Source organism: Cervus elaphus, chromosome 29 (genome assembly GCF_910594005.1).
Source record: "Cervus elaphus chromosome 29, mCerEla1.1, whole genome shotgun sequence".
Classification (NCBI taxonomy): Eukaryota; Metazoa; Chordata; class Mammalia; order Artiodactyla; family Cervidae; genus Cervus; species Cervus elaphus.
The window spans coordinates 60468250-60488380 of record NC_057843.1 but is presented as its reverse complement, the minus strand read 5'-3'; the positions used below and the strand labels follow the sequence as shown (position 1 = coordinate 60488380).

Sequence of the window (20131 nt, the reverse complement as noted above, 5' to 3'; positions counted from 1 at the left end):
GGAATCTCATAGCTTTCCAACTCTCAGTACCCTATCAAAACTTTAAGGGTACAGTCCATTGGGTTGCAAAAGAGTCAGACAAGACTTACCAGCTTAACAACAAAAAACTAGGCAGTTACCGTAACTTTCTTACTTAGGGCTGAAGTATAGTCAAGATATGAGCTTTGCAATCATCTTTCAAGGCCTGGATTCTGAATTACTTTTCCTGATGTTGTAGCCAAGGGGAGTGAATGCTGAGAAAACGCTGGCAGAGATTGGGAGATAAATACTTAGGTTTCACTGATCAACCTACATTGTTCATTGAAGCATATCCAAACCTGTTTTCTCATCAGTAAGTTCTGTTTTATTATCATATTTAACTGGAAAAGCCTGAAGCATTGCAAAGGCCACGTGCTTTGAAATCAGACAGGCTTGGATTCAAAGTCTGCATCAGCTACTCACTGTGTGACTCAAGGCAAGTTAACCTCTTAGTACCTAGATAGTTTGTGAGACTAAAACAAGTTATGTAAGCACCTGGCACATGACAGGCAGCTACAAGTTGCGGAATTAATCTCAGCCTAGACTCCTGCTGGCGCGTAGTGGGTGCTTGATACGTATTTTCTGAATGAACACACATAGTGACAGAACCAAGGTCAGAAAGTACTTGTCGAGTGAAAGTGCCTAGAACTTAGCTGGAGAGAAAGACTGGTGTGGGCTCGGAGTCCTGGAATCTACACTCAGAGAGGAGTGTGCCCGGAGACTGCATCCCTCCCACCCCTACCCTGTCTTCCTGCACCTCCACCCCCACTTCCCGCCAGTGGGGAATCTATTGAGCCCCTTGAATATAGCTCAGAGCTTTTAGTTGCACTTTAATGGCCAGGCCAGTCTTGTGACCAGGTTGCAGTGGGGGGGTGGGGAAGAGTCTGTCAGGAGAGAATGATGGCTGAGCTGTGGCACTGGGGAAGGAGACACATGCAGGTGGCTATGGATATGAGAGAGGAGGCCCGGTTGGGCCAGTCACTGACGGGAGGGAACCCCAGAGGAGGGAACAACAGGACATACAGTCATGTGTGCCCTTGGTAGATTCTTAAGTTTCCAGAGGAGAGGGGCCGTGTGGGCTCACCAGTGTCTCCATTGCCTACCACAGTCCCTGACACATACCATAGATGCTCAACACACACGTGTCCAAAGAATTAATAAAATGGGATGTTTGGGTATGAGTGGGAGTTTGTGAGCACAAGGTCATGGTGAAGCCCTGGGAGAAGCTGAGGTCTCTCAGGGAAAGCATTGATATATAGAAAGAGAATGGTGGCAGCATTTTACCTGATTTGATCCCTCCATGGCAGGCTGAGGGCCCCTTTCATGGAGCCCCCACCTTCTGCACACCTCACCAGTGGTCCTCTTGAGAAGAGGGCTTGCGCTGGTTGCTTGCTCATGTTCTCACGTGGCCTTGACTGTGGTCATCTCTGTGAGGCTCACCTTCCAATCCTAGCGAGCTGCCCAGCTTCTGCAGCCCATCTGATCCCCGGCCTTCTCTCCATAAGTCACAATCTCCTGGCCGTAAATTATAACAGGTCTCTGGCTTGGAAGTGGGAGACCCGGGTTCTGGGACCAGCTCTATCACCACCTGCCTGGGCCACCTCAGAGCCTTAGTTTCTCCATCTATAGAAGGGGCCAAGCACTCCTGCCCGGCTTCCCCAGTGGAGGGTCAGGCCACGTAATGGATGTGAGAGTAGGTGTGCGGACCGTCCAGTACTGGGGGACCGATGACCAGCATCAGGCACACCTCGTGGGGGCGGCCTGGAGGTGCCACTCTGTTGTTGTGTGTGTGTGACTTTCCAGGTCCCAGTCGTATCATTCTCAAAAAGGAGGGATTCTCCTCATTCCACAAAGTTGACTAGGACACTGCGATGTCCCACAAGAAGGTAGTGAGGCTACCTGGGCCCCAGCCAAGTCAGAATGTCAAAGCTTTCTCCCTCGCTGTCAATGTCTCCAGACTCTTTTATCCACTGAGCACTTTTTGAGCACCTGCTGCATGTCGGGAACTCTGCTGGACACTTTCCTCCCCTCATTTCACTCTCATAGCCACCTTATGGAGAAAGTGTTATCATCACTGTAGTATGGATGAAAAAACTGAGGCCCAAAAAGGTTAAGATACCTCTGAGTAGAAGCTCAGAGCCTGGTTATCTCCTGTGACCGAGGAACATGTGGTGTTGCAAAGATGGGCACCCATCCACAGTGGCAGTGTTTTGTTTGGTTTTTGTTTTCTCAGGAAGGAGAGAGTTGCCAAACTTCCCCTAACCTCACATCCCACCCCAGTGCCCCCGTGTGGGCGCAGGGCCTTGCCAACTAACCCTTGTGCTTCCCAGGCTGCCACCAAGCAAGTGATGCTGTACTGGCTGCAGCAACTGCAGATGAAGCGCTGGGAGTTCCACAACAGCCTGCCTGCACCTCCTGCTGCCCCCGACGCTGCTCTGGCTGGGAATGGGCCTGCCCTGCGCCCTGAGCTAGGTACCCAACGGGCTTGCCTTCTGCCCACACACCCAGGGCTTTTGGTGACCAAGCCTCTACCCACCTGTTGGGAGTGAATGGGAGGAGTCCTCTGCTAAAGAAGCAGAGAGCCAGGGATGTGGCTCAGGATCAGCTAGGGCGACAGTATAGCATCCATGGCAAGAACGCAGGCTCTGAGGCCACGCTGGCTGACTTTAGATCCTCGTCCTGTGCAGTCTTAGGCAAGTTGCTTAATGCTTCTGAGCTTCCATTTCTTTCCCTGTAAAATGAGGTTAATAAACTATACCTACTTCTTAGGGTTGTTATAAAGATTAAATAAATCCACGCGGCTTAAGTGGTTAGAATGATGCCTGATCATTGTCAGAGCTCAGTAGAGTCAGCTAATACTATGATGATGGCAATTATGTGAAGATCTCAAGAAATTTCACAACCTGTGAGGAAGGTTAATGAGAAAATGCAGTTATTGTTGTTGCTTCTGACATAAATGCTTTTGTGCTGGAGTCAAGTAGATCCGTGATCAAATCCCATGTTTCTGTAGGGCGGAACCTTCACCCCCAGGTGACCCATAAGAACCCAAATCCTGAAACGTCTCAGCACGGAGGAGTCCTGGGGCTCATACCCTCCCACCCCGGTATTGCAGCCAGGACTGTGACTGGCAGGCTTTAGAACTGAGACAAAAAACCACCCACAGGGCTGGAGCGTGTCTGTCGCGCTTCACCAGCAGTTGACAGGGACCCCCGTGGGCAAGGGCGGGACCTGTGGCCAGCTGCCTCCTAGACCCTGGTACCCAGATGCATTACAGACCGAGCTCATCTGCCTTTATCCTTCTCCCCACTTTTCCTTCCCTCAGCAAATGGCCTTCATTTACCATTTGCCCCTTCATTTACTTCATTTACAGTTGCCCCTTCCTGAATCTCAGGTCAGTCCAGTCCGTCCCCTGGGCCAGCAATGTCTGCTCTCTGGCCCTCACGGCTCTTGCCTTGGGTCAGGGCTCCACTCTTAGCTGGGCAACCACAGCAGCCTCCTCTGGCATCCGCACACCCCAGCCTGCCACCGCAGACCCGACCCCTTCACTGCAGCCCGGGCGAGCTTTCTCAGATGAGAGTCTGAGCCCCGCCCCTTCCGCGGCCGCCCTCCGTGTCCCAGCCCAGCAGTTTAGCACAGATTCGGGCCTTGTCCTCCCCGGCCTCGCCTCTGCCTGTGCGCCCGACGCCCACCTTGGGCTGTGCCCTTCAGCAGCACCGGCGGCGTCCCCGCCTGCTGCTGTCCCCCTGACGCATCCCCGCTGATGCTCTCCGGCCACGCTACACTGTCACCTCCTGCTTCTGCACTTCTCACCCTCCACTCCCATCTCCGGGAGAGCCAATAACCCTGACTAGGCCAGAACCTGTGGCTGAATGACACAGTTGCCAGATCACCCTCAGACTAGAAGTACCAAGGAAGCCTTCTGTTGACAGGACTCCCAAGTGTCCAAAGAACCAGGTTAGCAGAAGAATGCCTTTGGATCAGCACACTCGGTGGGCCTCTTTGGGCCTGCCCCTGCATTGGGTATGGGGGGAGGGGAGTGGCTGCCTTAATGACCAGGTGCCAGTCTCCTGCGGGGGACCGGGGTGAGGGGATGGGGTGGGGGTAAGGCTTCTCCTCGGAAGCCTTTCTTATCCCATAGCAGCATCCCATCCCCAGAAAGACATTTCCGGAGTCTTGAGTGACTTGGCCAACCCCAGATCAGCCTCTAGAGCAGACTGCCCCACCTCTCCAGCCTCCGCCCTTCCTGGGAGGAAGCAGAGGCATGCTCCTAGGGGAGCAAAAACCAACAGACTCGCATCTGACTTTGAGTCATGGACACCTCATCTTCTACAGAAGTGTCTAGTCATGTCCTTGAGCAATCTGCAAGGCATGCTCTCTGCAGCGTTTAAGTGTTTACACCTTTATTTTATAGTTGCCCTAAACCCTGGTCTCTATAAGAGCCATGGAAGATCAAGGGGGAGTCAGCAGATCTATAATAATAATAACACTTTGCCAAAGTAGGACACAGTTTACGAAGGATGTTTATGTATATCATCATAGAAATATGCATACCACTTACTGACTGTGTTCTCACACTTCACGTGCCTCAAGTTCCCTAATCCTCACAGAGATCTTAGGTAGGTACTTATTCCCATTGTGCAGAAGAGGAAATTGAGGCTCGAAGGGGTTAAGAGACCTGTCCAAGGTCAGACAGCAAGAAAATGTCAGCACTGAAATTTGAACCCTAGTCTTCGGACTCACACACACACCCCAGACACCCCTCAGACTGTGGGGACAGCTGGTCATGTGTTCAGGGCCCTTTGGGGAAGCAGCGACCTTCTGGGTAGGCAATTTCATTGTGGTGATTTCTTCAGACTGGTGATGTGGCAGGCCTTAGAGTTCAGGCAAAAGGAGTATTATAAGTAAATGCTGCTGAAAGCTGTTTGTGTGGGCACCTCTCTGAGGGCAGGTACACCTCCCTCTCTAGGCTGGAGAGGGGCCCAGAGACCCTAGACCAGAGCCTTGGGTCACATCAGTTCTGTTTTCTATGGGGGCATCTGTCTGGAACTGAACCCGTAAAACAGTCCATGCCAAGCCCTCAGCCCTTCAGAGGTGAGCCTGTGTTTTATATGTTTTTGCACCCGTGCCCTCTGTGTAGATGTAGTGCAAAAATAAATTTCCTCTACCCCTGCAATCTTTTACTCTCCAGTGAGAGGACTCAAACGAAGAGTGTCTGCTGTCCCGTCACCCTCAGGGGCTGCCTGGTCAGGGTCATGCCACCCCTCAAGTGGCCTTCGTTCTTCCCACTTTTTGTAACACTCAAAAGTGACCTCAAAATATTTTGCCTCCCTCTCTCTTATACTTCAAATAATGCTTCCTTAGCCTTGAAACCTTCCTTACTATTAAACATTTTGGAGGAAACAGACATATTGGAAACACAGAAAACTAGAAGAAAAAGTAACCATAAGCCTATCACCCAGAGACAGCCAGTGTTAATGTTATGTCATGGACTCCTGCCTGCCTTTTATTTAAACATACCTCTGATCATGTAATAATACAAAAGGCACTTGGCTTTTTTGGCACTCAGTATTGGCACCCTAAAATTTCCCTGTTACAAAATCTCACTATTAATATCTGCTTTTGATGAATATATATTTTCTGTTTATAAAAAGAATCCATGTTTACTATAGAAACTTTGGTGAGGTGGCGGGAGAGGTAAACTATGATGAGCATAACCTGCCCACTTCTGACCCCATCATGCAGTTCTGACCTCTGTTAAGATTGCAGAGTGTATATCTTTGAGACTTTTTCTGGACAGTTGAGATCATACTAGAATCCCAACTTTTTCCATTTTATATCCCGTGGATGTTCCCCGTATTCCTAAGCATTCTTCATTAGCATTGTTCTCAATGGTGGAGTGATAGTCCATTGCCTGAAGGCATCATGATGTGTCTAACCTATCCCCAGATCCTTAACATTATTTCCAGTGTGAGGCCAAACAGTGCCAGGATGAGCCTCCTAGCTCATAAAGCTTAGTCTGCATTTCCGACAACTTCTTTGGGATGGATTCTCAGATGTAGAAATATCTGCAGTTCTGCATATTTTTAAGGGGGTTTCCAGGAAGGTTGTCCCAGCAAAACCTTTGGCAAAAAGCCTGCCTCTGGTTGCTGTTAACCTAGTGAGAAGCCTTGCTCTGCAGCTCACAGACTCTCACTTGCTGCCAATCATGACACTGCCCGGCTTGTCTTCCTAAGTGCAGTGACTTAGAGCATGGATGATTTCCCTTTTCTTTGTTCCCCAGAGCAAGAGGAGGAGGAGCAGGAGGCGTTCCTGTGTCCCGTGAAAACACCCACTGAGCTTGTGGGCGTGGCGGCTGCCTGGCAGCCAGTCCATGCCAAGCCCTCGGCCCTTCAGAATATTTCCCTCAAGCACCTGGGAACTGAAATACAGTAAGTGCTATGCAGCTGAGGGGCCTGCCAAGCTGCAGGCAGCTCCCCGTCCAGAGCTTACAGCGATCTGGTGTTACTCCCCTGAGGGCAGGTGGAGCTGGGTTGGGGGTTAGGCCCTTTATTTTCAATTCATGACATCATTACTTTAAAATACTACATTTGTTCTGATTTTTAAAATAGTACACATTCTCTGTAAGAAATTAGAAACACCCAGAAAAGTATAAATTTTAAAATTACCCATAGTCCTTTTACCCAGGCAAGCATTCTTAGCATCTCCTCCCTCACATTTTCCATATACATATGTGCATTGTTGTTTAGTTGCTCAGTCGTGTCCAACTCGCTTGTGACCCCTATATACTGTAGCCCACCAGGCTCCTCTGTCCATGGGATTTTTTCAGGCAAGAATCCTGGAGTGGGTTGTCATTTCCTTCCCCAGGGGTTCTTCCCAACCCAGGGAGAGAACTCTTATCTCCTATATTGGCAGGCAGATTCTTTACCACTGAGCTCCAGGGAAACCCATAGATATGTGCATAATTGAGATCTATTCAGTGTAAGGAGTGATGGCTTCACAGTTTTCTACAAATGTCAAATGCATCATTATTCACTTTTCCCCTGTGTAATTTACTGTATGTCGATTATGTCTCAGCTTCTTTTTCATTTACTCATGTGTGATATATATAATTTATATTTCCTACTGGCAGGCTTTGTTTTAAACAGCTTATAACAAGACAGCAGTATAGCCTGGTTCTCAGACCACACTGCCTACGTTTGTATCCTGGCCCCACCAGTCATAGGCTGTTCCACCCTTGGCAAGATGTTTGATTTCTCTGTGCTTCACTCAGATTGTTAGTAAATGTAAATGCAGTAATGTTTGCCTCGTGTGCGTGTTTGGGGCAAGAAGTTTAAAGGTAAAATGCTTTAGAACTGTGCTTGGGTATCAGTGAGCACTTAAATATTGAATGTTATCATTGTTTGAATGTTTTTATTGTTGCTATAATCGAAGGGATGGAAGCTTTGGGGAATTCAGACAATACCCAGTACTGATCCTGTTTGGGTGCTTGTTTTCTCTGTGGACGTCAGATGAGCTGGGGTCTTTTAGAAAGCAGAATAGATTGTTTGCTGGACTTGAATTAGAGACCCTGGTTCTGTGTGACTCAAATGTAGCATTCCTCTCTCTGTCGGCTTCAGTGTTTGAATTTGCTTGGGTAACTAGTAGGGGAGTGGTGCTGTTCCCAGGAGAGAAACAGATTTTAGGGAAAATAACGATGAGTGTCCTTTAGGGCCTACTGGCTAGAGATGGAACTACCCCCCCCCCCCCCCCCCCAGGCATTGGGATGGAAAGGCCTAGAACTCAGGAGAGAGGTCTGATCTGGAGAGAGAGACTTGGGGGTATGCAGCATGATTGAGCCCCCCAGGATGAGTGGCCGAGGAGGGCGCCCTGCAGAGAGTCTTCCCTGGGATGAAGCAGGAGGGAACTGGGTACGGGGGGTGAGCCTGCTGCAGGGAGAGGGGCCCTGAGGAGCCCAACCACCCAGCCAGCGTGTGTCCAGAGTGGTCTCACCGAAGATCAAGCCAGGGTCATGCCTACTGACGGCCACCAAACAACAGAAGTGGAACCAAGAACATGCAAAAAAGGAAGTTTCCGAGGATCACTCAGTCACGTGAAATAACCCGCAGAAAATGTGAGATGGTGTTGCAAGTGCCCTGTCTGCCCACAGCCCTGGAAAGACCCTTGTCTCCTGCACGCCCTTGCCTGACTGGATTTGGTGTTTGCTCTTGGTAACGCCATGAGCCCTGGTCATACTCGAAGAAGGACACTGCGCTAGGTGCTTTACGCTCTCACTGAGACGTCTGGACAAACCCGTAAGGTGGCATCTAATGGTTGAGTTCTCAGACATGGGTTAGACATCCACATCTGTGGCTCAGTTCCACCACTTGCTCGCTCTGTGGCTTTGATTCCTTAACCTTTCCAAGTCTCAATTCTCCCCGTCTAGTGGAGGGTATAATAGGACTAACCTCATTGGGCTCCTGTGAGGAGTAAATGAGTTGAATGTGTGTAGGTGAGGATGAGATGAGTGAGTTCCTAGTGTTTATCTGGAACCTGGCCCATGCAAGGGCCAGGTCATTGTTGGTTGTGGATATATCCCGCATCTCATTGCACATGAGAAAACCCAGGCTCAGAGAAGATAAATGACCTGCCCAAGGTTATCTGTCCTTCCAGAACAAGGCTTTATGACCACTGCCCCCATGCTCAACCAGGCCTTTCAGATCTACTTAAACCTACACAGAAAATGATCCACGAACTGCTCTAAGCAAAGTCAATAGAGTGGAGATGCCTCTTCTAAGCATGGTGGTTTGGCTGGGTTGTGGCCACCGGGCCTGTGACAGTGGTTAGTGAGCTGCCTGTCCCCAGCGGAGACATATGCTAGGGCTTAGAACGATCTTAGTTGGGGTTTCTATGCCTTCCCATACCCCAGGAGTGACTACTTGTGAGGCCCTGGACATGCTGGGGAGGCTGCAGTCCCTGGGCGAGGCAAAGTGCACTCATCCCATCAGACCGTGCCTCCGGCTACAGGGATGTTCCCCAGGGTCTTCACCAAATCATGTGTGAGATTCATGTGATGGGGCTCAGTACAAGACCCGGCACAGAGTGCTAATCAGTAATAGTGCTCCTCTAGGATCGATCCCTGGGTTGTGATCTCCCTTAAAGAAGGGAATGGCTACCCACTCCAGTATTCTTGCCTGGAGAACTCCATGGACAGAAGAGCCTGGCAGGCTGTATAATCCATGGGGTTGCAAAAAGTCAGACACAACTGAGCAACTAATACTTTCAAAGTAAGAACTAGGAAGAGGAAATGTCTAGTCCAAGGAGTCAAGGGTACCTTATTCAAGTTCAGGTGTTAGGAGTGCTGAGTTCTAATTTCTTCTCTGTTCTTAATTTAATTGATTAATTTTACCTTCCATCAGTCAGCTGTACTCGCCATAAGAGAACAATCTCATTCTTTTCCTATTCTGGACCCAACTGTACTAAAAAACTGGATTTTGTTTTAAAAACAAGTTTAAGATCAAATGATAATCCTTTGAAAAGGTTAACAAAATTGACAAACATTTAGCTAGAAAGACCAAGGGAAAAAAAAAAGACTCAGATGACTAAAGTCAGAAACAAGAGAGGGGTACATTACTACCAACCTCACAAAAATAAAAAGGTTTATTAGGGAATAGTATGAACAATTCTATGCTGGCAAATTAGATAACTCAGATGAAATGGACAAATTACAAGTAAAACAAATTACTGAAACTGACTCACAAGTAGAAAATCTAAGTAGACCTATAACAAAGAGACTGAATTAATTATCAAAAAACTTACACACACACAGAGGACCATCTTATTTTATAGCTCAGTATGCATATATGTAATACACAAAAGAAAACCCTTTCTAAGTGGGTGCATTCTGATATTTTCTATTCCGTTTTTTAGATGTTTATCATGATAGCAAGCTGATTTTTCAGTCTACCAAGGGCTTCCCTGGTGCTCAAATGGTAAAGACTCTGCCGGCAATGCAGGAAACCCGGGTTCAATCCCTGGGTGGGAAAGATCCCCTGGAGAACGGAATGGCAATCCCACTCCAGTATTCCAGTGTTCTCGTCCCATGGACAGAGGAGCCTGGAGGGCTACAGTCCATGGGATCGCAAAGAGTCAGACACAACTGAGCTTGCACAATGGTTCATATCCTGCTTAAAAAACATGGACGTAGTGAACTCTTCAGTCATTTTTTTCTTCCTTGTTTATGTTTTGGAATATATCTGCTTTTATCGCTTTGCAAAGGGAAAATAAATGCAGTTAAACTGCCTTTTCATCCATTTCAACTCACTGAATTTCTCTGTGGTCTGCACTGCCCGGTCAGCTGTCTGTGATACCGAGTTCCTTCCTGCAAAGCAAACAGCTGATGAGGGAACTTTTCTCATCAGGGACTCCGCCTTCCAATGCAGGGAGTGCAGGTTTGATCCCTGGGGGGGGGGGGGGGGGGGGTAGGATCCCACATGCCTCCTGGCCAAAAAACCAAAACAGAAAGCAGAAGCAATATTGTAACAAATTGAATAAAGACTTAAAAAAAAAAATGGTCCACATTAAAAAAAAAAAAAGTCTGTTGAGTCTGCACTCTGGGCGCATGTGACCCAGTGCCAGGTACCCACAGGCATGCAGGTAGGTTAGTGCCCAGTTCTTGAAGAAAAGACACCATTACTTAGCCTAGGCAAGTGCTTGGTCAAAGGGTGGCCCACCCCTGAAGTGCAATAAGCTCCTTGGAGGCTGTGAGGTGATCAGTGAAGGCTGCCGAGGAACAGGTCTGAGCAGGGAAAGAAAGCAAGGGGAGCAGGAGGCCGGGAGTTGTTTGGAACTTTTCTCAGCAGAAGTCAGGAGCCACTAGTGCTTTTTAAGCCAAATCATTATAAGACCAGGTGAAGGTTTCAGGAAAGTTAATCTGGCAAGTCCATCTCAGTGAACAAAGAAGACAGACACCCCTGCCCTCATGGAGCTTACACTCCAGCAGTGGGGCTGGAGGCAGAGGAGCCAAGCTTGCATTGCTTACGAGGAACGTTACCTACGGAAGGTGATGTGGGGGTGAAAAAGCGGAAAGGGGAAGGATGCAGGTATTGGGAGAGGCTCAGAGGGGCCGAATCCTGCAGGGAGCCTGGAGTCTGGCAGGCTGATCAGGCTGTGATCGGGGCTGGGGATGCAGCCTGAGCACCAGCCGCGGCAGCGGGGAGGGCAGCGGGCAGCGGGCCGCAGAGCAGGGCCAGCAGCCTCCTGACCCTCTGTTTTCCTTTCAGAAACACAGTGTGCAACATCCGGGGCAGCAAGCAGACCCCCGGAGCAGGCCACAGACCCCCCGGCGCAGACTCCCCACTGAGCGAGGAGGCGCAAAGAGAGGAGCAGGCCTCTCCCCCCGGCCCTGGTGCCCCAGGTGAGCCCTGCCCGGGTCCCAGCTGCCTCCAGAGGCTACGTGGGTGTCCTCTGTTTTTCCCTAAACCAGCGTCCCTGCTTTTGTGTCAAAGATGGACTGCTCCAGATCAGTCCTGGGCTTCCGTGGGTCTAGCAGCAGTAACGATTCTTTTTTTTTTTCTTAATTGAATTTACTCAGCTGTGCTGAAATTCCTTTGCGGCAGGCAGGATCTTTAGGTGCGGCATGCAAACCGTTAGTTGCGACACGTGGGGTCTAATTCCACAACCAGCGATTGAACTTGGGCCGCCTGTATTAGGAATGCAGGGCCTTAGCCACTGGACCACCAGGGATGTCCCCCCACTTTCATTTTTAAATTGTGGTAAAAATGCATAACAAACGCTACCGCTTTAACCAGGTTTAAGGGTAGGGCTCTTGCACATTTCTCGTGCTACCATCACTGCCATCTATTTCCAGAACACCTTTCATTTTCCCAAACTGAAACACCAAGCAATGATTCTTGAAGTAATAAAGGAAAATGTCTCTCACTTTTTCTCTCTTCCTTTTTTTTTAAATTTATAAGGAAAGGATTTGAAAATGCTTTTCTAGGATGATTAAAATCAGATCAGCCTGAAGAAGCAGAACAAGCGACTTCAAAGTATTCTTTCCTACCATGATATGGCACTTTATTATTTGTTTTTCAAAATATGAGTGACCCATCAGGGTGGGTTGGCATCTTTGAAATGGGCATTCATACCCTTAGAACATATTTTAACTTGGAAACAATTGGGAAAAAACTAGCTAAGCCTTATAGTAAAGAGAACCCCTGGGCTGGACAGAAGTGACTTTAGAAAAAGCACCGCTATGGAGCAGTGTCTGGTGAGGCCCCGAAGATCACAACCAACAGCCCAAGAGAAGATTAGCACCATATCGAATCAACAGCAGGTTCTTTGTGCCAGGGCTACCCTAAACGTTTTTCTTTCTTTTTGGAGGGGGTGGGTCACAGTTTCATTAAGATATCCAAGAACTTTCAGGTATACCAGCTGAATTGAGAAAAGACAGAAGAACCAGAGATCAAATTGCCAGTAATTCACATACCATGCAAATCACCCCTTTGAAGTATACAATTCAGTGGCTTTCTGTCTGTTCACAGAGTTGTGCAACCCATCACCGTAATCTACTTAAAAACTTTTCTTTTTTCTTATTTTATTTACTCAGCTATGCCAGGTTTTAGTTGCAGCATACAGAATCTTTCAGTTGCAGCTTATGAATTCTTGAGTTGTGGCATGTGGGATATGGTTCCCCAACCAGGGACTGAACCCAGGGCCCCTGAACTGAGAAGTCCTGAAAACATTTTTATTACCCTCAGCAGGAACCCTGTACTACTCAGCCATCAGCCTCAGTCTCCGTCTTCCTCCAGCTCTAGGCAAATGTTAATCTACTTTCTGCCTCTATAGATTTACCTTTTCTGGACATTGCATAGAAACAGAATCTACCACATGTAGTCCTCTGTGACGGGTGCCTTTTACTGACGCAGAATCTTTTCAAGTTTCATCCACATGCACGAAAGGCTGTACACTCCGTTAATCCGTTTAGTCTTTACAACGACCTGAGCAGTAAGTACTGTTGTTCTCCTCATTTAACAACTGAGTGGACTGGGGACGGATGTGTGGAGTGACTGGCTCACAGCTGCACAGTGCGTCCAGAATAAGATTCAGGCCCAACAATCTGGCCCCATACTGCTGCCTGAAGCCTCATTTCTAAGTCTTGCCTTTGCAACCTACCTCTTTATTGCCACGAAACCTTGTCCCCACAAGCAAAATATGATACACAAAGCAGATAAAAGCAGAACCGGGAGTCTAGGCTCTCCCAGAGCCTCTCCCTAGTCAGCCTTTGAGGCTCTCCTGTGAAATCCTAGGGTACTGATTGAAAACCACTGCCTTAGGCCTAGTTTTCCTCAACTGTAAGATAGGCACAGTGATGCTACACTGCCTGCCCTCAGGGCTGGTGGACAGCAGTGTTATCAGAGGGCAGCAGGGCTCCAGGGAGCCTCCCTGCTCTCTTAGACCCCATGGCGAGAGAGAGAAGCATTGCATTCATCTGCGCACTGCAACCTGCTTTGAACCTGGCCCAACCAGATTTCTTTTGGGCTTCCATGACCTCCCTGGCTTCCCTGGTGGCTCAGTGGTAAAGAATCTGCCTACAAAGCAGGAGATGAGGGTTCGATCCCTAGGTTGGGAAGATCCCCTGGAGAAAGAAGTGGCAGCCCATTCTAGTATTCTTGCCTGGGAAATCCCTGGACAGAGGAGCCTGGCGGGCTACAGTCCATGGGTTCACAAAGAGTCGGACACGACCAAGCAACTCAACAACAGCAATCAGGTTTCTTTTAAGTCTGGAATAAGACCATTTGGTTCCTACCTTCAACAAGGCCAAGGAGTTGTTTTTCATCTGTTCCAGACTATCTGGTTGTCCCTTGGCCTGGCCCCTGAAGAAAGTTGCTAAAGTCATCCAGCTCATTTTGCAAGTCCAATCTGTCCTTTCCCCTGGGATCTCATACCTCATCCTTAGTTTTAACATCTTAGTCCTAAAATGACTAGGTATGTCTCACTAAGATATATTATTGGGGGAATATAAATGAGTAAATTGAGTTAGAAAATTTAGATGGCTCAAGAAAAAAATCCTACACTGTTCAAAGTGGGCAGCAAATGTGGCTCTGAGCTTCTCAGCAGCCAAGGCAAAGCGGGAAATGTAAGCAGTTAGATTATTTTCAGTGTCCATAAGACTAAACACATTTTCTTGAAAGAATCAAAGCTTTTTCTGGCACTGAGAGCTGAGAAGAATTTCAGTTGGGGCCTCATAACAGACATGATGTATGCCATGCAGTCAAAATCCTCAAGATCTCTTGACCTTGAGACCATTACACGGCCCTGCATGCAGGCTCATGGCAGAGCCCTAAAGCACAGGCTGGGAGTAGGGTGGGACAAGAAGGTCTGGGCAAGTGATTTTTCAAACACTAGATTTGATTTAAGAATAAAATTTAGCACGGTTCAGCAAACATTTTCTGCAAAGAGCCAGAATAGCAAATATCTGAGTCATTGTGGGCCATGCAGTCTCTATGGCAAGTACTCAACTCTGCCTTTATGGTGCCAGAGCAGTGCAGACAGTGCACACATAAATGAGCAGGGCTGGGTTCTAATAAAACTTTATTTACAAAAGCAGGCCAGGGCCTGATTTGGCCTATGGGCCATTGGCTGCTGACCCAGGCTCTAGAGGAAATAAAAGGATATAGCCTCGAGACATTCAGCTATGGAAAGTATGTCTCTCCTAATTTAGCTTGTAATTAGAATCAAAAGAAGGTCTCCATTACTCACTGGGGCAAGAAGGCAGAGTATGGATATTCTGTGCTGTTATCAGTGGACAGATCTGTGTTTTGAAAATCGCCCGGAGTGTAGAGGAGGAATCCTGAAATAAGAAAAAGTATCCAGCCTGGGCCTGTGGCTGAGGAGATGGCCACCTGGCAGACACCAGCAGGGTCATAGGAGGTAGCACCTGCAGGCTGAGACTGGAGAGTGGGGAACAGGCATGGTTTGGAGGATGGGCTGGAGGAGCCAGCCAGCACAGTGTAAACAACGTGGATTTAGTCCCTTGATTCTCCGAATGTGATGCCTGCACAAGTTGTATCAGTATCCCCTCAGTTCAGTTCAGTTCAGTCACTCAGTCGTGCCCGACTCTTTGCGACCCGATGAATCACAGTTCGCCAAGCCTCCCTGTCCATCACCAACTCCCAGAGTTTACTCAAACTCATGTCCATCGAGTCAGTGATGCCATCCAACCATCTCATCCTCTGTCGTCCCCTTCTCCTCCTGCCCCCAATCCCTCCCAGCATCAGGGTCTTTTCAAATGAGTCAACTCTTCGCATGAGTGACCAAAGTATTGGAGTTTCAGCTTCAGCATCAGTCCTTCCAATGAAGACCCAGGACTGATCTCCTTGAGGATGGACTGGTTGGATCTCCTTGCTGTCCAAGGGGCTCTCAAGAGTCTTCTCCAACACCACAGTTCAAAAGCATCAATTCTTCAGCACTCAGCTTTCTCTGTAGTCCAGCTCTCACATCCAAACATGACTACTGGAAAAACCATAGCCTTGACTAGATGGACCTTTGTTGGCAAAGTAATATCTCTGCTTTTTAATATGCTGTCTAGGTTGGTCATAACTTCTCCTTCCAAGAAATAAGCATCTTTTAATTTCATGGCTGCAATCACCATCTGCAGTGATTTTGGAGCCCCCAAAATAAAGTCTGACACTGTTTCCACTGTTTCCCCATCTATTTGCCATGAAGTGATGGGACCAGATGCCATGATCTTAGTTTTCTGAACGTTGATTTTTTTTTTTTTTTTTTGGAACCGAATGTAGCGTATCTTTATTTGGAAGCATGATAGGGCCTCAGGAGACAGAATCTGGAGATGTACTAAGAAATTTCAAGGGGCTGTGGACATTGTAAAGGAACATGTGTCCATGCCAAGGTTGTGAGAAGTCTCCAAGTGTGGTCCTTGGCAAGAAGTCCCTGGAGAGCCCACAAATGTGCCCACAGAGTAGTCAGCTCTATACACCTGCCAGGTCTAGTGAATCCAAAGCCATCCTGCAGCGGTGGTCTTAGTCTTCCTTCTCTTGCTCCAGCTCAGGGGTCCAAGGTAGACAGTTGACAGAGGACAAGCAACACTGCTTGCTGCTTGCTTAATGAATCCTGCCTGCTTGAGTGGCTCTTGGGTGGTGGTTGGTTTCAGTGTAGGTATGGAGGCTTTTGGACGGTCTCTTATTACTTAACGTTCCGTGTAGTCAGGAGTTTTCTGGTTTTCTCAGGTTTTGGGCTTAAGTCTCCTGCCTCTGGATTTCAGTTTTATTCTTCCAGTAGTCTCAAGGCTTCTCCAACTATACAGCACTGATAATAAAACTTCTAAGTTAATGGTGAAAAGATTCTCCCCTGTGAGGGACACCCAGAGAGGTTCACAGAGTTACATGAAGAAGAGGAGAGGGAGGAGGGAGATAGAGATGAGCAGGAGGAGAAAAGGGGGACTCAAGAGGAGAGAGACAGATCTACGCAGTTGTCTGTTCCCAGAGTGTTCTCCGTAGCCCAGACACCCACAGAGATTCACAGAATTGGATTGGGAAGAGAAGGGGAAAGGAGGAAATAGAGGTGTTCTGAGGTAGAAAATGGAGAGTCAAGATTGGGAGAGAGTAATCAACACACTCCTGAATAAAAATGGGAACTGAATATTGGATTCTTAAATGTCCAAAATTTATATCACATACTGAAAAACAAAGATTAAAAATCTAGAGTAGAGGTTAGACTCTTAAAAATACAGTATTAAAAACAAAAACAAAAAATTTTAGAAATATATATGAAGTTCGGCTTAAAAATAGGACTTCTCTTTTTTTTTTACAAGGGTATAGTGAAATGAAAATGAAAATTAAGGAGTAATAGAGGACTTTAAAAGGAAAAAAGAGAAAAAGAAAAAAAAAGATGAAAGAAAAAAAAAACAAGAGAAAAAAATTTTTTTTCCTAATTAAAAAAATTGTAAAAATCTATGAAAATGAAAGTTAAGGAGTAATGGGGGAGTAATAGGGAATTTTAAAAGAAAATAAAAGAGAAAAAATAAAAAATAAAAAATTTTTTTTTAATTTAAAAAAAAAAGTAAAAATATATCTAGGAATTTCTATGGCGCTGTTGCGGTCAGTGTGGGTTCGGTTCAGTTTCAGATAGCTCCTCGTTCCAGCTTACACTTCTCGGTATCTACAGGCCCCTTCCGGTGTAGTGGGTGTTATCTACAGGGATTTTAATCTGTTGCACCAGTCCCTTCTGAAGCGGTTCCCTTTGTTTATTTGGCTTCTGTTTGCCGGGCTCTTCAGAGCCTAATTTCCGCCCTGACACAGGTGGGCGGAGGTGGACTCTTATTCAGGTTGCTAGTTCCGTCGCGCTGCGGGGAGGGACGGGCGCTGCTTTCCCGTCTGCGCTGCTCAGGCTCCCGGCTGCTCTATATGGAGCGCGCCCCGCGCTGCGCGCGGCTCCAGCCCCCGGGTGTTCCACAAAAGCGCGGAACACAAAGCTGCGCCTGCGTTTTGTGCCTTCCCCGTCCGAGCGGCTCAGGCAGCCAGGGGCTTGACGGGCGCGCTCTCCCCGGGTGCGGCGCGCCTTCTGCCCTGCGCGTCCCCAGCCCCAGTCCCCGCCCGCGCTGGTTGGGTGCTGTGCCCCCTGTGTCTCCCCGCGACCCTCCTGGCGGATGTCGACCATCCAGAATCTCAGGAGGTCTTTGGTTAGAAACTGGAGGCCTGCTTGCAGTGCGGTAGGGGATGCGGTCCTTGGGGCCGAGCCTGCCCCGTTCCCCTCCCCCCTGCCTCCTGCCTCCAGCGGGGCTGGGCTGGTCCGCAGCTGTCTAGCTCCTCCGGACTTGCTCAGTCCGTTTGTTCTGCGAACGGCCGGCAGTGTGTTCGGGCAGGTTAATTTTCTCTCTCTCTTTTGCTGTCCAACAGTTTAAGTTGGTAACTCACAAAAGCTCCCTCCGATTGCCCTCAGGGCACTCAGGCCGGGTCCTTACCCTAAGCAATGCCGCTGCCTCCTCTCCTTCAGCCCCCACTTGCTGGTGGCGGATGCCAGCATATGGGGTACTTTTCCGCTGGGAGTTGCTTTTAGGCACCTAATCTGTGGGTTTTATTTATTCTTCCCCTCCCAGTCAGGTTGCCCTCCGAGATTCAAACACTTCCCCCAGACCCGCCAGTGCGAGGGTTTCCTGGTGTTTGGAAACTTCCTCTATTAAGACTCCCTTCCCGGGACGGATCTCCGTCCTAGCTCTTTTGTCTCTCTTTTTATCTTTTATATTTTGTCCTACCTCCTTTCGAGGACAATGGGCTGCTTTTCTGGGCGGCTGATGACCTCAGCTAGCGATCAGAAGTTGTTTTGTGAAGTTTGCTCTGCCGTTCAATTGCTCTTTCGATGAATTTGTAGGGGAGAAAGTGGTCTCCCCATCCTATTCCTCCGCCATCTTGGCTCCTCCCCTGAATGTTGATTTTTAACCCAACTTTTTCACTCTCCTCTTTCCCTTTCATCAAGAGGCTTTTTAGTTCCTCTTCACTTTCTGCCATAAGGGTGGTGTCATCTGCATATCTGAGGTTATTGATATTTCTCCCAGCAATCTTGATTCCAGCTTGTGCTTCATCCAGCCCAGCGTTTCTCATTATGTACTCTGCATGTAAGTTAAATAAGCAGGGTGACAGTATACAACCTTGACGTACTCCTTTTCCTATTTGGAACCAGTCTGTTGTTCCATGTCCAGTTCTAACTGTTGCTTCCTGACCTGCATACAGGTTTCTCAAGAGGCAAGTCAGGTGGTCTGGTATTCCCATCTCTTTCAGAATTTTCTACAGTTTATTGTGATCCACACAATCAAAGGCTTTGGCATAGTCAATAAAGCAGAAATAGATGTTTTTCTGGAACTCTCTTGCTGTTTTGATGATCCAGCAAATGTTGGCAATTTGATCTCTGGTTCCTCTGCCTTTCCTAAAGCCAGCTTGAACATCTGGAAGTTCACAGTTCACATATTGCTGAAGCCTGGCTTGAAGAATTTTGAGCATTACTTTACTAGCATGTGAGATGAGTGCAATCATTCGGTAGTTTGAGCATTCTTTGGCATTGCCTTTCTTTGGGATTGGAATGAAAACTGACCTTTTCCAGTCCTGTTACCACTGCTGAGTTTTCCAAATTTGCTGGCATATTGAGTGCAGCACTTTCACAGCATCATCTTTTAGGATTTGAAATAGCTCAACTGGAATTCCATCACCTCCACTAGCTTTGTTCGTAGTGATGCTTCCTAAGGCCCACTTGACTTCACATTACAGGATGTCTGGCTCTAGGTGAGTGATCACACCATCGTGATTATCTAGGTCGTGAAGATCTTTTTTATACAGTTCTTCTGTGCATTCTTGCCGCCTCTTAATATCTTCTGCTTCTGTTAGGTCCATACCATTTCTGCCCTTTATCGAGCCCATCTTTGCATGAAATGTTCCCTTGGTATCTCTAATTTTCTTGAAGAGATCTCTAGTCTTTCCCGTTCTGTTGTTTTCCTCTGTTTCTTTACATTGATCACTGAGGAAGGCTTTCTTATCTCTCCTTGCTATTGTTTGGAACTCTGCATTCAAATGGGAATATCTTTCCTTTTCTCCTTTGCTTTTCACTTTTCTTCTTTTCACAGCTATTTATAAGGCCTCCTCAGACAGCCATTTTGCTTTTTTGCATTTCTTTTCCATGGAGATGTGGAGATGGTCTTGATCCCTGTCTCCTGTACAATGTCACGAACCTAGGAACAGTTAAAAATGCAAATTCTCAAGCCCCAACCCAGACCTATTGATGGAAAAACTCTGGGAGTCGGGTCCCCAATCTACATTTTACCAGGCCTTTCAGGGCTTCTGCAGCAACCCCAAGGTTGAGAACTACTGAGGCTGCTGATCACAACCTCTGTGTTTCTCCTTTTGAGCAGGGAAAGATCCAGCAAATTCTCCGAAGCCTACACCCAAGTCCTCTCTGACCACCAATCTCATTCAGAAAGCCAAGAGCCAGAGCAACACCTTCCCGCTCTTCAGCGAAGGGCTCGTGCGGAACCGAACTGCCCAGGAGAAAGTACTGGCCTTGGAGCAGCAGGTTCTGATGCTCACCAAGGAGCTAAAGGCTCAGAAGGTGAGCTCCGGCCCCAGGGAGG

General features: G+C 47.8%; 1 protein-coding gene across 3 annotated transcripts in view; it reads left to right on the top strand.

The window, feature by feature from the left end:
- TBC1D2 (TBC1 domain family member 2) overlaps positions 1–20131 on the top strand; it is a 45888-nt gene that overhangs the window by 828 nt on the left and 24929 nt on the right. For 2 of the 3 annotated variants that reach the window (XM_043890617.1, XM_043890616.1), the window contains exons 2-5: positions 2349–2490; positions 6299–6446; positions 11277–11410; positions 19913–20109. In XM_043890617.1, coding sequence (XP_043746552.1) covers positions 2349–2490; positions 6299–6446; positions 11277–11410; positions 19913–20109 — 621 coding nt within the window. The remainder of the gene's footprint in view (positions 1–2348; positions 2491–6298; positions 6447–11276; positions 11411–19912; positions 20110–20131) is intronic. The other variant, XM_043890618.1, reaches the window with a different exon arrangement.